Source organism: Diabrotica undecimpunctata, chromosome 5, assembly GCF_040954645.1.
Source record: "Diabrotica undecimpunctata isolate CICGRU chromosome 5, icDiaUnde3, whole genome shotgun sequence".
NCBI lineage: Eukaryota > Metazoa > Arthropoda > Insecta > Coleoptera > Chrysomelidae > Diabrotica > Diabrotica undecimpunctata.
The window spans coordinates 83012181-83024816 of NC_092807.1; the positions used below are offsets into that span (position 1 = coordinate 83012181).

Below are 12636 nucleotides of genomic sequence, written 5' to 3' on the forward strand. Positions count from 1 at the left end.
AAACGTGATTGAAAATAACAAAAAAAAGAAATATATATATACATAGTTCTTATATAGTTCTTTTATTTATATATATATATATATATATATATATATATATATATATATATATATATATATATATATATATATATATATATATATATATATATATATATATGTTCGGATAGGTTTCCGCGGTCAGATAAATGAAAATTACTGAGTTCTCGGGAAGAACCGCGTTGAGAATTTAAAACTCGACGTTTCGGCACCCATTTTGGAGCCATTATCAAGAGGGATACGGTTCGGTTCGAGTTCGGGGTCTCAATCTGCCTACTCCCCTCACTCGAGACGTACCAGTATCGTGTTCTATATTGCAAGAACTGTCTCTCGGCACTGAGGTCTCAATCTGCCTACTCCCCAGTGTCGAGTGACAACCGGTCTTACCCTGTGTGGCTGCTTTTATACTCGCTGTATGCGCGGGAACGGTATGCGCTGACGTGGTCTGAACTGACGTGGCCTGAGCGGTGTGGGCGGGAGGTCGCTGAAGAAGGGGTCGCCATGTTGCCGGCAATCGTTTCGCGTCATCGCGCGTGTTCAAGCTGTGAGACCGTTTTTCGATTTCGATAGCTTCACGAATGATTCTCGCTTTTAATGAGCGGATGGGAGCGATGGTTTTTGCTTTTTCGAAATCTATTTTGTGGCCTGTCTGAATATGATGTTGGGCTAGGGCTGAAGTGGTATCGGAATGTTTGACTGATAGAGAATGTTCGTAAATACGGTTATGGATTCGTCGGTTTGTCTGTCCTACGTATGTACGTGGGCAACTGGAACAAGGTATCTCGTAGACACCATGGTCTTCATTGGGGATTTGGTCTTTTACGGATCTAACGAGATTGGACAATTTGGAGTGAGTGGTGAAGATGGTTTTGATATTAAGAGGGATAAGAGTTCTACTGATCTTGTCAGTGACACCTTTAATAAAAGGTAGAAAGATTTTGGGTTGATCCGGCGGCAAGGTTTCTTTTTTGGATGGAATGGGGTTTAGAAGTTTTTGAATGCTTCTATTGATTTGGGTTTTGTGGTAGCCGTTTTGTAGGAGTGTTTGTCTTATTGAATTGATTTCGGATGACCTGTGATTGTTGTCGCTAAGTCTTATGGAACGGGAAATAAGAGTGTTGATGACTGAATTAAGTTGGGCGGGGTGATGATGTGACTGGGCATTGAGATAGCGGTTTGTATGAGTGGGTTTCCGGTACACGGAATAGGAAAAACTGTGAGGTGGATTTTTCTGAATAAGAACATCAAGGAATGGCAAAGACGCTTCAGACTCAACTTCCATCGTGAATTGAATGCTGGGATGTATTCCATTCAGGTGGGAGAGGAAGAGATCCAATGTGTCTTCACCATGGGGCCAAATGACAAAGGTGTCATCAACGTACCGTAACCAGCAGGTGGGTTTGAGATTTGACGAGGACAAGGCTACTGTTTCGAAATGTTCCATGTATATATCTGCTATTACGGGAGAGAGGGGCGATCCCATTGGGGCACCTTTGATTTGACGATAGAAATGATTTTGGAACGTGAAATATGTATTAGACATGCAGTGTTTTATAAGAGATAATGTGTCTTGGGGAATTTGATGTTTAGAGTCCAAGATGGAAATGGTTTCATCGATGGGAATGTTGGTGAATAAAGAAACAATGTCAAAACTGACTAGTATGTCTGAGGGCGAAATAGAAAAGTTTTTCAGAAGATCAATGAAATGAATTGTTTCTTTATTCACCAACATTCCCATCGATGAAACCATTTCCATCTTGGACTCTAAACATCAAATTCCCCAAGACACATTATCTCTTATAAAACACTGCATGTCTAATACATATTTCACGTTCCAAAATCATTTCTATCGTCAAATCAAAGGTGCCCCAATGGGATCGCCCCTCTCTCCCGTAATAGCAGATATATACATGGAACATTTCGAAACAGTAGCCTTGTCCTCGTCAAATCTCAAACCCACCTGCTGGTTACGGTACGTTGATGACACCTTTGTCATTTGGCCCCATGGTGAAGACACATTGGATCTCTTCCTCTCCCACCTGAATGGAATACATCCCAGCATTCAATTCACGATGGAAGTTGAGTCTGAAGCGTCTTTGCCATTCCTTGATGTTCTTATTCAGAAAAATCCACCTCACAGTTTTTCCTATTCCGTGTACCGGAAACCCACTCATACAAACCGCTATCTCAATGCCCAGTCACATCATCACCCCGCCCAACTTAATTCAGTCATCAACACTCTTATTTCCCGTTCCATAAGACTTAGCGACAACAATCACAGGTCATCCGAAATCAATTCAATAAGACAAACACTCCTACAAAACGGCTACCACAAAACCCAAATCAATAGAAGCATTCAAAAACTTCTAAACCCCATTCCATCCAAAAAAGAAACCTTGCCGCCGGATCAACCCAAAATCTTTCTACCTTTTATTAAAGGTGTCACTGACAAGATCAGTAGAACTCTTATCCCTCTTAATATCAAAACCATCTTCACCACTCACTCCAAATTGTCCAATCTCGTTAGATCCGTAAAAGACCAAATCCCCAATGAAGACCATGGTGTCTACGAGATACCTTGTTCCAGTTGCCCACGTACATACGTAGGACAGACAAACCGACGAATCCATAACCGTATTTACGAACATTCTCTATCAGTCAAACATTCCGATACCACTTCAGCCCTAGCCCAACATCATATTCAGACAGGCCACAAAATAGATTTCGAAAAAGCAAAAACCATCGCTCCCATCCGCTCATTAAAAGCGAGAATCATTCGTGAAGCTATCGAAATCGAAAAACGGCCTCACAGCTTGAACACGCGCGATGACGCGAAACGATTGCCGGCAACATGGCGACCCCTTCTTCAGCGACCTCCCGCCCACACCGCTCAGGCCACGTCAGTTCAGACCACGTCAGCGCATACCGTTCCCGCGCATACAGCGAGTATAAAAGCAGCCACACAGGGTAAGACCGGTTGTCACTCGACACTGGGGAGTAGGCAGATTGAGACCTCAGTGCCGAGAGACAGTTCTTGCAATATAGAACACGATACTGGTACGTCTCGAGTGAGGGGAGTAGGCAGATTGAGACCCCGAACTCGAACCGAACCGTATCCCTCTTGATAATGGCTCCAAAATGGGTGCCGAAACGTCGAGTTTTAAATTCTCAACGCGGTTCTTCCCGAGAACTCAGTAATATTCATATATATATATATATATATATATATATATATATATATATATATATATATATATATATATATAATTGGTAATTCGGCATAATTAAAATTATCCAGATATCTTAATTAAACAATTTAATATTTTTTTATTTGTCTTAAATTCTATTTAAATATATATATATATATATATATATATATATATATATATATTTCAATAGAATTTTAGACAAATAAAAAAATATTAAATTGTTTAATTAAGATATCTGGATAATTTTAATTACGCCAAATTACCAATCATATTTTTTGAATTAGAAGTACCTTTGGCTTTGGCTACAATTCAAAATTAACAGGAATAGAAGTAAAAGAATAAAATTCTTTGTTCAATACAATTACACGTATAAACAAATCACTTAATCAATGTTCCTGTGATACTTCTAAGTGAATGATCTTAAAAATTTAAACTGTGTAGCCCAAGTTAAATTAGCTTTTAAAAACAAATACTACTTGAAAAAAAAAATAAAAAAATTAATACAAATAATTTAATTTTATTGTTACGTTTCATACTTTATGACTTTGCAATATTGTTTTCGATACTCAGTTAAAATTCAATTGTTTTAACTCTTGCTTGTGTTCTTGAGTGTTCTTTTTTCACTACTCACTAGTTAAAACTCCTTTCTTTGTCCTTTTATACGGAATCTAGGCCAAACGTCCTAACAATCATTTCTATTACTTTTGGCTGCCAAATTATCCGTGTCTATGGATTCAACAGATAAATAGGAATTCTATGAAAACCTAAATAAATAATGCGACGAAATACAAAAAAAACATTCTGTTATTACTGGGAGAAACAAACGCACAACTGGGGAAAGAAGGATAGTTGAAAGATATAGTCTGAAACGGGAAAAAGTCTTTATACGAAAAAACAAATGACAATGGCAACGACTACAGAATTTGTCAACTCACAGCAACACTAAATATGACTTTCCTATCGACAAAATCTGAGCTTCCAAGAAAACACATGGCAATCTAGAGACACCCAACAGACAGTGAAAATCAAATCGATTCGTTCTAACAACCAAAGAGTTAGTACAAATACAAAAAAACACTGGACATGAGATCTTACGGAGTGGCAAATGCAGACACGGACCACTTTCCAGTAATAATAAAAATGAGCACGCTCAGATAAAAAAACATAAAGCTAAAATAAACTCTTATAAATGGAAGCTAAAAAGAAGAATGAAAATATATACAACCTTATACAACCCAGAAACATAAAAGAAAGATGGCAAGAATTAAAAAGCAAAATAAATGAAACAACAAATGACATAATAGGAAAAAACAAACATCAAAAATAAATAAAGACTGGTACGATTAAGACTGCGTAAAAGAGAGAACACTAGAAAACTCTATCATAATAACATGGATTATCCACAACCCTTTAAAACAAAACAGGGAAGAAAATAACAGAGAGCAAAGCCAACGCAATAAATGAAAACAAGAAAAATAACTGCCTTAATGAAAAGCTACAGGATATTGAAGAGGACAGAAAAAATCATAAAATAAAACAATTTTGCAAAAAGTCAGACCAACAAAAAATATGCTTAGCATTAAAACAAGAGGTCTAAAAAACCAAAAAGAAGACATTTGGAGATAAACAAATCAGCCAAATAGGGGAAGAATATTACGGAAAAATTATACTCGCTGCGGCGGAAACACTGGAGTAAGAAGTAAAACAAATAATACAAGATAACGACGAAGCAGAAATTCCCACAGATAAAGAATTACAAAAAGAAAAATAAAAATCTCCGAAATGAAAAAGCAGCAGGAGAAGATGAAATAGAAGTGGAATTAATAAAATATTGGGGAAGAGAATTACTTAACAAAAAAAACAAGCTAATACAACAAAAATATGAACATACTACCAGATAGTTGGAACAAAGGTGTTATAGTGCCTATTTATAAAAAAGAACATCAGGAGGAGTGCGACAATTACAGACAATAACCTTATTAAATTTTACATATAAAATTATAGCAAACATACTAAAGATTTAAATTATGCGCTGAACGAATATTAGGATATCAGAACGGGTTCAGACCGGGGAGATCAGCATCATCAATTTCATCTATACAGTGGAGCAAATAATTAAAAATTCGAGAGAATGCAACAGAGAAATGCACGTAATATTCATAGATTTCAAAATTGATAGTACAATTAATCGGACGAAAATGATGGAAGAGCGAGAGCATCTTGGAATCCCAGAAAAATTAAGACCTATGCTAACAATGAGTCTAAAGAACACCACAGTAAAGATAAGTTTCAACGGAACAACTTCTAAGGAGATCAAAGTAAACAAAGGCTTGAACCAAGGCGACTCTATCTCATCAACACTGTTTAACCTAATATAAGAAGCAATAATAAGAAGGACATATACAAAAACATTATTACAGATCAACTTCAAGTAATAGCGAGTGCAGATGATATAGTCATCCTAGCAAAGACAAAGATGGCACTTATGAGAGCAGTTAAAAAATTAGATAAGAAAGCAAAAGTAATAGGGCTAGAGAAAAACCAACACAAAACAAAATACATGACGATAGGAAAAGAAGGCACAACAACTCAGAAACGTCTTATAGCATAAAACCATAAATTTGAAATTGTTCGACCTTTAGCTACTTGAGAGTAACAACAAGGAAAATCTGAAAAGAGGGAACAAAGGAAAGAAAACAAATGGAATTAATAAAAATCTGCTGAAAAGCAAGAGTCTCAGTAAGAGAACAGAGATGAACCTGTATAAGACTTTAATAAGACCTGTCAAGTAAAATACTCAAAAAGTTAAATACTCGAAAGTTCAGTGCAAAGAGAGGAAGAAATGAAATGGAAATAGAAGAAAGGCAAACAGCTAGCTATAAATTCTTCTTTTCATTGCGCCATCTCCTTTCGAAGATTGGCGATCCAAATGGCAATTGTAGTTTTGGAAACTGCTGCGCGAAAGATCTCTGCGGATGAGCGGTCGAACCATCTCCTCAGGTCTTTCGGCCACGAGTTCTGGCGTCTTCCTACTGATCTTTTGCCCTGTACTTTTCCTTCCAGTATAACTTGAAGTAATTCATATCTTTCGCCTCTCAGCACATGACCCAAGTATTGCATTTTCCTCTAGTAGCTATAAATGCATAAAAGAATAATCCACCTCACTAAAGAATAGGATTTTGAACGTAATGGCGTTACCTATAATCCCTATCGATTGTAATGCTTAATGAATCAATGAATAAATGAATGGTTAATGACATGATAAAAAAGATGTTTTGTATATATCCACTGAGTTTACACATACAAGGACTGAATCTAGAACGAAAAGAGAATGGGATCGTCCAAACCATTACCAATATTCAAATATAATAAGTATTGTATATGGCCGTTATCGATCGACATTATCAAAGGTTTTAATATTAATTATATTGCAGAAAAACTTTGAGATGGTATAAGAAACTAGGGATCCACCTTCTTATTAATTAATCGCTTAATGCCTTTTTTTTGTACAATACATATTCTGGGACCAAACCGTCTCTTTCCGGTTTTCCGGTTAGAAGTAATTCGTAAATCAATTCATAACAATAACAGCAAAGAACGACGGAATACTGCACACGAACATTTACGTACAAAAATTGTTAGTAAATCAGAGAAAGACGAAACGTAAAGGAAAAGATTCAGAGTATATTATTCTGTCCTAAAAATAATGCATGAGTGTGTGGATTATCCAAAAAAAACAGCTACTTATCTGCTTAAGTGATTGTTTCAAATACCTATTTTTTTTTTAATATTCTTTAATGTTTACTAATAGCGTATAGCTAACTTTCAATTGTAATGTTGACATAAAATTAAAATAAAAACTAAGATTAAAATTTTCTTTATATCATTATATAATCTTTAGTATCTTTAAATATCTTTAAATTTTTGAAAGCCTCAGTTAATATGAATTCATTTTACTATAGAATATAACCTGTTCTGACCTATCTGGAATTTCCGTCTTATTTTAATATTCTTAAAATATTTATATCCTAAAATGTACCTAATATAAATTCTTTATACTAAACAGATAATATGTTTTGAGCAGTCCTTTTTTCCCGTCTAATTTGAATAATACTAAATTGTTTCTCCAAATTTTCAGGTACTAAAATAAATCCTTTTGACAATAGAGTACCGCAAACTATCTCGACCCTTCTTTACTATTAGGTAATTAATGCAATAAGTAATATATATATTTCAATTTGAATACTTCTTACCTGGAAACCATTCTGTGAAATTGTATTATTGTATAATTCTATTGTATTTACTAAAACTCAACTTGATTTCAGTTATTTTTAATTCATAATAGACCTTCCAGGGATATTAGCAAATAAAAAGCATTTTTCGTGACACTGAGGTATACAGGTATCTAACAACTGTTTTTTATAAATTTGGTGATGACAATATGCAAAAGATTGAACTTTATTTTTTAACTTATAAACAATATATAAACATTGTAAGATTTTGTAATAACTATTAAATAAATCTTCTTGAAATTTTTATATCTACATACTTGTAATATTGTGCCTAATCTCATGTACAACTAAAGTTTTTTATCCGTTTTTAGAAAAGGTATTAATAATTTTAAGAAAATCAGTTTTGAAGTTATTTTTGCAATAATTTAGCAAAAAATAAACTCTCATTTTAAAGCATTATATGCTTTTTCAGAAAAAATGTGTCACTTTTTCATATAATTTATCGGTTTTACGTTTAGTAATTAAATTCAAATAGCGATCTTACATTGTTTATAAGTAAAAAATGACTGATGATGATGATGAAAATTAATATTTTGCATATTTTGTTTATTACATATTGATATCACCAAATTTATCAAAAGCAGTTGTTAGATACCTGTATCAAAGAGTGTCTTGGAAAAATCTTTACTTCCCTGGTCTATAAAATGGACTTACGATTTGAAATCGCTTAGCTATGTGCTCACGACACGGATCCGAATCAATTTTTGAAAACAGTTAAAATTTATAAATTTTGTAAGATATCGCTTTAGTTTATATTCGATTTAAGCACCAATATTTAAAGATTTAAAAAATATATATTGGTTAACACAGAGTAACATTTCATCCGTAACAGTTTGATAAATTAGTTATCTACATGGGTCGACATTTTTAAATTACATCAAGAGACGACTGAAGTAGCAAAATGCTAAAGAACTCAAAAGAGAGTCGTCCTGAATTTTTAGGCTAATCTGCTTGGGTGACGGTCAACTCAAAATTCAGCATCATTTTTAAAATTCTGATTATAGGTCGTGCCCTAATTGTTTAGACTTTAGTGTAAAAAGTAATTATGAAAGCATATCAAATATGTTTACAAAGGAAAACCGAAAAATATTTACAACCGATCCACGATATATCTGAAAGTAATGCCCCGATACACATAGTCATGGTTTTGTATTTACGAAAGATTTTTATCAATCTAACTTTATTTCATACTAAATCTGTGAAGTAGCAAAAAATATTTAATTAATATTGAAAAATGGATAATTATAGAAAGTGTCACTAGGAGGCTTTATTGTTCGTGAGAGATTTGACGTTATCGTTCGGACAAGAAAGGAGAATATCATGACTACAACTGATGACCTAATATCAAGGTCATAGTTTAAAGTCGAAACTTAGTTAATTTTTAAAAAATGTATATCAATAGAGAGTGAGTGCTTTGCAATCTATAAATGTTCCCCTTTCGGAAACTATAAATTATAATGGATTGTGAAGTGAGGTTCCTACACTGTACCTACATGAGAATGAAAAGCGCAACATATCTGAAACTAATATCAACAGACCAGTGTGAAAAGTTTAAAATACAGATGAAATGGAAGAATCATTGAGAGTGTTCAGCAAACCTATTTTATACTAAATAACAGTAGTTGTGGAGTTTCTTTATTAATTTGGTAGCAGTTTTTATGTGGCTGTCAAATTCGATAACATGTTGATTAATGATTTATTTAGCATAAAATCGCTGCACCATTTTACGTTGGATAAACGCTACCATTGACCTCAGTTGAGTGCAAATTTCATAGTATCATTAAAAACAGACGAACTGTCACAGATACATATAAAATATGAAATTAATCGCTTAGTTGGATTTGTACTTTGAAAAAGGTCTCCGAAATGGTCGAAATATAATTTTAAAGAGTAATTTCTACATATATCTGACTTGATTTAGCAGCTAGGAGTTCTATCAACATTCAGGGCACGATACTGGGTTTGTACATAATATTGAATTATTGAAGATAATAATCTATTTAAAAAAAAATGGATTATTAATAACAACTTATATGCAGTTCTAACAACTGCTTTTGATAAATTAGTTGGTAAAAATATGTAATAAACAAAATATGCAAAATATTAAACGTCATTTTTTACTTATAAACAATGTAAGATCACTGATTGATTTTAAATACTAAAGGTGAAGACCGGAAAATTGTATGGAAAAGTGTCACAATTTTTGTGAAAAAGCGCAGAAAATCCTTTACAATTAAAGTTTGTAAAGTCATTTTTGTTAATTTGTTGCTTAATTATTGCAAAAACAGTTTCAAAAGACGTTTTTTTGAAAATAATTAATAAGGTTTTTAAAAATTCCCAAAAAACTTTAAAATGTCAAGAAGTTTTACTCAATAGTTATTGCAAAATTAAAATTGTTTTTCCGAGATAGCTTTTATCTACAATGTTATTGTGCGTAAAGTATTAGGTGTACATAAATTTTGAAAGCACAAATTGAAGAAAAAGGTTTACTTTTTCAAATTAAATCATTTATTAAATAAAAAATTATTGTTAAATGTTTTAAAATTGGTTTACAAAAGTACTGTTATTTTAAGCTTATGCAAACTTAAAATAACTCAGACGCAACAACATATAGGAAGTTAGTTACTCGAAATGTCGGCATTTTTACACGAATTTAAAACAATTCAATGTCTAACGGCGCTTCGAATCCGAGTTAGCATTTTGTTTATTTCTCGATTTTATTATTTCAAAAACTGAATTCATAAAGTCAAAATAAAAGTCGCAATATATCTGGTTCTACTCAACAAAAATTGATGTTTCAGTTCAAGTTAATTTATGAATTAACTATTTAGTCGAGGAATTTGTTTAAACGATTTAAAATAAATATTTATTTTGCAAAATTTTGCTTTCTTATTATTAGTAATAGAAAAGGTTATGAAAAGATAGGTAACTTAAATATTTATGTATTATAAATAAATAATACAAAGATAAATAATATCTTTTAAAAATAAATTTTATAATATTTTTTATTTGAAAATCAAATTAATCCGTGTTAATTTGTTTTGAATTATGCTTATTATTTTACAATAATTACTTTTCTTGACTAAAAAACATTACAAATATATTTTAAACAAATTAATTGTTATAGACTTTGTATAATTGTAAATAAAAATAGTAAAGTTAAGTATGTAACTTATAATATGTTAATTAAGATAAAGTAATTGTAAAAATAATAAGCGTAATTCAAAAAAAATTAACAACTATCGATTTGATTTTCAAATAAAAATTTATTTTTGTAAAATTTATTTTTTCAAGATACTGTAGAACTTACCTGCTATTGCGATTTGCTGTTCTGTTACAGAAGTACCATGAGTAGTCTCATATTTCGGAAGAAATAATAGGTTTGTTTCATTAGAAATATTCACTAAAGATAGTATCCTTTTACGTCTTGTCGACATCGCCATCGTGTATAAGAAAATTTTTGCACTAAATTGTGGCACCTACCATACACTTATACACTTTATTTTCAAATGCAAACTAAAACTATTTTTATTTTAACTAAAATTAGGCAACAGCGCAAAGTCATCTCAGAGGGCGCTACTCTACGACCACGCCCATGGTGCCACAATTACGTGTGTAAATGCAATCTGGCTCATCATGAATTCTGGCAACATACACAGAATTAACATGGTACACTTTTCATTTAAGCTCTATTCGGTCCAATGTAGCAAAAAAAGTAGCTATTCAAAGCAAATGATGACAAAAAGTATTTACACTTTTATTAGATAGTAAAGACTACTAGAAAAAAGAAGATATTAAAGTATAAAATTCAGTGGCGGCTGGTGTGGTAAAATTTTGGGTAGACCAAGCCAGCAAATTACATATAACTATGTGTAATCAGTAGCGGATCCAGAGGGAGGGGTCACGGAATCATGACCCCCACCCCTAAATATATTTGAAAACCCACTCATCCTATTGGTGGTAAAACTAAAAGTGACCTTGCATCAGAGAAAAGTTATCACCCTCAAGATCCATGACCTCCCCAAAAATAAATTCTGTAGCCGCCAGTGTGTGTAATACATTTTTTTTATGTGAGAGTGGGAATCTTTTTTTTTTTCGAATTTTACGATTTTTTTTTAAATTTATTTGGGCAACCGTACACTTGTTGGCAATTGTGTTGTTTGTTTAAAAGTGTGTTACAATTATAGATTATGTTTATTATATATATTTTTTTATCATAATTTAAAAGAAAATTTATATTACAATTCGATAATTACGCTATAAGTGACAATAATGGTCGGCGTTGGCCCGATCGTCTGGTGCCTAAACAGCAAGCATAAACACGACAATATAAATCGTTGTCCAGCAAGCTGCAACTTCAAACGCTTTTTGTACAGTACAGGGATCTTATGTGAGCTAGGTCGGCCAGTTCCGATCGGGCCTATTAATGATATTTAAAATGCCTGAATACGATTCGATGCTTTCTGTGGTAATATAATAACATAGTTGTTTTAACGGACGCTAATGTATTGAGTAGTTTTGTACATTTAAAAGTTATTTACATGCAATAACATAATTTTTGAATATATGTTTTTCAATTTTACACACACACACACACACACACACACACACACACACACACACACACACACACACACACACACACACACACACACACACACACACACACACACACACACACACACACACACACACACACACACACACACAAATATGGAGTGGCAATTGGTAGAAGCCTATGATAAACTCGAAAGTTAAATCAGATATTTTAAAATGTTGTTAAATTTATGGCAGAAGAATCTACAAATACAACCGAAACAAGAAAAAAAAACAAGCCATTCAAATGAAAAAAAAAACAAATATTTAAGAATAATAAGAAAAGTTGAAGAAAAAAAAAATAAAGTTGTAACAATTATTAGTGTTATAAGCTGCAGTACAAGTTTCACAATACCGGAAAGAAACTATTCTATGCCCAATTTATAAGAAATGCCATATTACAGAATGTAAGAGTTGCGTAGTCCATTCTTTCACCATTTTTGCTAAGGATTTTAAAGAACCGCATCCATTGACATGCAATTTGAAATGTGCATAGGAAA

At 32.7% G+C, this 12636-nt stretch overlaps 1 protein-coding gene across 3 annotated transcripts in view; it reads right to left on the reverse strand.

Annotated features, from left to right (window-relative positions):
* LOC140440673 (uncharacterized) overlaps positions 1-11044 on the reverse strand; it is a 40707-nt gene extending 29663 nt beyond the window's left edge. For all 3 annotated transcript variants that reach the window (XR_011950909.1, XM_072531031.1, XM_072531030.1), the window contains exon 1: positions 10851-11044. Coding sequence is in view for 2 of the 3 variants with exons in the window: in XM_072531031.1 (XP_072387132.1) it covers positions 10851-10983 (133 nt within the window). In the remaining variant the exon portion in view is untranslated. The remainder of the gene's footprint in view (positions 1-10850) is intronic.
* Positions 11045-12636: the final 1592 nt, after the last annotated feature.